This window comes from Thunnus albacares, chromosome 20 (assembly GCF_914725855.1).
Source record: "Thunnus albacares chromosome 20, fThuAlb1.1, whole genome shotgun sequence".
In the NCBI taxonomy this organism is placed as follows: Eukaryota; Metazoa; Chordata; class Actinopteri; order Scombriformes; family Scombridae; genus Thunnus; species Thunnus albacares.
The window spans coordinates 27,576,486-27,580,900 of NC_058125.1; the positions used below are offsets into that span (position 1 = coordinate 27,576,486).

At 36.9% G+C, this 4,415-nt stretch overlaps 1 protein-coding gene across 1 annotated transcript; it reads right to left on the minus strand.

The window, feature by feature from the left end:
• Positions 1-2,533: 2,533 nt before the first annotated feature.
• LOC122971147 (collagen alpha-1(XII) chain-like) lies at positions 2,534-3,539 on the minus strand. The gene is made up of 2 exons (XM_044337679.1): positions 3,236-3,539; positions 2,534-2,775 (listed from the first exon to the last, which is right to left on the minus strand). The coding sequence occupies exons 1-2, from the start codon at positions 3,492-3,494 to the stop codon at positions 2,555-2,557; spliced, it is 480 nt and encodes a 159-aa protein (XP_044193614.1). The 5' UTR covers positions 3,495-3,539; the 3' UTR covers positions 2,534-2,554.
• Positions 3,540-4,415: the final 876 nt, after the last annotated feature.

Below are 4,415 nucleotides of genomic sequence, written 5' to 3' on the forward strand. Positions count from 1 at the left end.
TAACTGATTTACAGACTCAAGAAAAAAATTATTAAAGACAGAAGCAACAGTAAGATGATCTTCAATTAACTTTCCCTGTACTTTGAGTTTAAAATGTCCTAAAAATTTTGGGTCCCTCCTTGTGAGATTATAAATGTTTTTCCAGATCAATTTACTGTTGCCTTTTGCCTCATTCAAAATATTGAGATAAAAACAAGGTTTAGCTTCTCTTCGCTCTTGGATAACTTTGTTCCTTAAACCTTTATAAATCAGCATGTCAGTGTCTCTTCTAGTTTTAAATGCCTTCCTTAGTGCAGCATCTCTAGATTTTATTAGTTTCCACAAATTTCATTAAACCACGGTAAATTGTTTTTTTTTTTTTTGTTGTTGTTTTTTTTTTTTTTTTTTAGATTTTATCTGTATCCTCACATTAAATCTCTCTCTCACAGAGTTGATTCTCTGAGTAAAAGTATCACAGCCATAGTCCAGATTATCAGAGGACAGAACATCATCCCAGTTAATTTCATTGGTAAATTCTTGCTTAGTTCTGGGTATGCATTGACGGATCATTGTCTTAGTTGCTGTGGTCCTAAATTTACTTTTAGTCAGTTTTCTGGCACATAGGGTTAGGTTATGATCTGACAAGCCAGTGATTAAATTATAACTTTTAGTTATTCTTTCTGGTTTGTTAGTAAATATCAGATCGATTTGTGTACTGGAGCATTTTTCAATCCTAGTTGGGCCTTTTACTAGTTGTTCTAGTTGGAATTTCTCTGTGATCATTTTTAGTTTTTACCTTAAAATCAGCCATAAGTAATAATTCTGTGTTGCACTCTTTCAAGACTTCTGTGAGTTGATCATAGAAAGTGTCCTCTGCAGAAGAGGGCCTACAGATACCTATGATGTTAAAAGACATTTGTTGGGATAACATTATTTTTAACATGAACTCCTTCAAAGGCAGGCTCAACTTGGCTCTCAGTTGGCTGCACTGGAGGCTGGTGTTACTCCAGGTGCCTCGGCCTTTGTGTCGGAAGAAAATGGATTCACTGCTTGAGAAAAAACACTAAATAAACCCTCCTGGGCAACTGTTGTCAGGTGAAGGCTTACGGTCTTTCTTCTTCTATTTGACCCCACAGGATATGACGATGTCTGACTCTTTAACCGTGCTGGAGGAACTGACCGACGGCATGTCTTCACCTTCCCAGGACCTCCACCAGGGAGGCTTCTTGATGGGTCAAGAAGCAGGGTCTCCTTCCTGGTTCCTTCAACAGCTCTCCAGTAACATTAATCAGAAGAAAATGTTCCTGTGTTAGTCTCTCCTGCTGTTGAGTTTCATAATGAGAGTAGTAATTCACAATGAGTCGTAGTAATGAGATGTCCTGCTGGTCACTCTTACTGATCGGCCTGAGCACTTCCCCATCGGTGCACCCTCTAATCTCTCCGTGTACAACAAGAGCTACAGAAACCCTGAGTACCTCTTGATTGGTGATTCAATGATTAGGCAAAAACTACCAAACTGTTTTTCCAGTGCCAAATTTCGGACATGTTTGAATACATCCCTTCCATCTTGGACCTTCATCCTACTGTCCACACTGTGATTCCATGTTGGTACAAATGACATTAAGCTCAGACAATTTATAAAACTTCAACAGGACTTTGAAATACTGGAAACAGCTGAAAGTCTAGTGTGTCTTTTCTGGTCTGATCCCCACATTAAGGGAAGGCTGTGAGTGGTTCAGTGGTCTCTGTAGCATAGACCAGTGGATACATGATTACTGCACTGCAACTGGTTATGGCTTCAATAGTTGTTCTGACTCATTCTGGACAAGGAGAGATCTCTTCAAAACTGATAACCTACATCTCAAAAGGACGGACAAGTCTACTAGAAACAAAGCTCATCTCACAGATAAGTGTCCTACCTACTGACTGACTATCCCCACATTTAGCTCTTAATCCTCTCTCTGTATTTAGCATCCCAGTAGTTACCAACAATAGGTCAAATACCTCCCTCATCGATCTGTCAACAGGAATAATCTTTCCTATGTTCACTGCTGCCTCTGGTGGCTGCTGTTAATCAATCAGGACACATTAGCTTTATTTCACACAATGTCAGATTATTATTCTTCAGATCTTTTATTTGTAATGACCTCATTGTTTCTAATAACCTTGACTTTTTTCTGATAACAGAAACTTGGCTATCTGAGGGTGACAATGTCTGACTTGTTGAATATTCACCACCAGTTTCTCCTTCTTCAGCCCAGAATAACCAGTCATGGATGTGGTGTAGCGATACTAATCTCATTTTCATCTTTTGAAAGACGGCTCTTTGCCTTGAAAGGGCCATTAAAAATTATTTTCATTTTATTACGAAGGCCATTCAAGTCCATTATTGGTTTTATAGATTAATTTTCTGATCTTTTCTCTTTTATCATACCTGAGTCTGACAATATTCTGATTTTCTTATACAATAGATTAAAAGAAAGTACTAACCAGCAATAAAATAACTTTACATCTAACTGCAAGAATCCAAAATTGAAGTGATGTTTAACAGCTTTTAAAACTTGATATCTAAAGATTAATTCTGACACCAGCAGATCAGTGTGGTGTTAACATGTATCACTGTTTGATGATAACAGACTCTTTGCCTACCTGAGCTGTTGACACTGTTACAGAGGTTGATGTTGAGGTTGGCAACGATGTCCAGGAGGAACGAGGAGTCGATGACACTGAACATGTGAATTTCATCAGGATCTGAGGCGATGGTCCTCAGCTGAGCCTCGTTTACATTCTTTACACCTGAGAGAAAAATGTTAAAACTGAACCATAAAAACTTAAAATAAGAAAACAATTTGGTTGGAAAAGTAATAAAATTATTGTTTCCTGCTGCTTCCTGCTCCTTAATTAAACCTGAATTGACAGAACATGCTGATGGTTGTGCATTTTTAATCCCATTAAACAGAAATCATATGTCCTTCATTATCACTACCAAAGCACACCACATATTTAGATTTACTTTCTTCCTTGTGAGCAGCAGATTGGTTTAATTCATTTCAGCCCACTATTAAAAGACTTGATTTAATAATGTGAGACATTAACTGATATAAACTATAAATGCAGTCATACACATCATCTTAAGAGTCTTACTAACTAACGTTTTCATTGTAGCAAAATATCATGTTTAATTCATGTTAATGTCACATTATTCTTTCATGGTAAAATAATGTAGTTTCAGAGTTGCAGAGAGAAAGTCAATCACCAATAGTGTAGATCTCAATGCCAGAGTCTCTCAGGTGCTGTGAGGGGCGGGATACGTCGTCCTCAGACTCTCCATCAGTAATCAGGATGAGAATTTTTTGGGAGTCTGAACGCATTCCCTCATCGGGTTGAAACAAATCATATTGGATGCGCCTCAGAGCTCTTCCTGTATGACAGAAATAAAGAGGCTTTAAAAGATACAGAGACTTTATTTCATGTGTTGCTTGTTCCAGACATAAAGGTCCCGTTACTTTGTTCATAGACTGTTAGGTGACTGACAGCTGCAGCACTTCAACACCTGTGTAACAAAATTTCTGGTTCTTTGATAAAAAGTCAAAGCTAGAAGCCTGTAGACATAAAAACTGAAAGAGAGAAGTTAACTACGACTCCCAAGATGCATTTCAGTCAGAAACATCCAATCACAGAGCTTCAAATTCTATTGTGAGACTTTTATTTGTATTATTATAATTATTACAATCACTATCACTATAACAGCATCAGCAGTGTGTGATATATAATATAATACCATGATACTGTACAATAATGTTATATCACAATATTAATAATCATAAGACTATTACAATAACAGGATATTTGTGAATTTCATTCACAAATATCCGGCAATTTGTGAATGAAATTCACTCTCGACAGATCAAGAAAACTGTGTCTCTGCTAACAAATAACATCTTCAGAACAGACTTCAGATAAAATTAGTAAAAAGTATTTTCATTTATGGTGATTCCAGAAATAGTAGAGTTACAACAGAAATTGGATAAATGATGACGGTAATTTCTATTATTGTTACAATTATAATATTAATAATAATTATATCTGAAGTCTGTTCTGAAGATGTTATTTGTTAGCAGACACAGTTTTCTTGATCTGTCAAGAGAGTGAATTTCATTCACAAATTGCTGGATATATTCATTATATTCTATACTATAAATACTTCAAGTATTTCAAATACTGACAGACCTAAATACAGAAAGTAAATATATTTGGATCTAATCAGAGTCTCTGTCTCAGTCCCTCACAGTGCAAAGCTGGTGTGGATCAGACAGCCTGCTGTTAAATTACCTGTGTAGTAGTCATAGTCTCCTCCTTCCTGTGGCAGGTTGGCTATGGCCTCCAGTAGGGATTGTTTGGTCTGGTGGGTGTTCAGGTCCCACTGGGTCACTGAA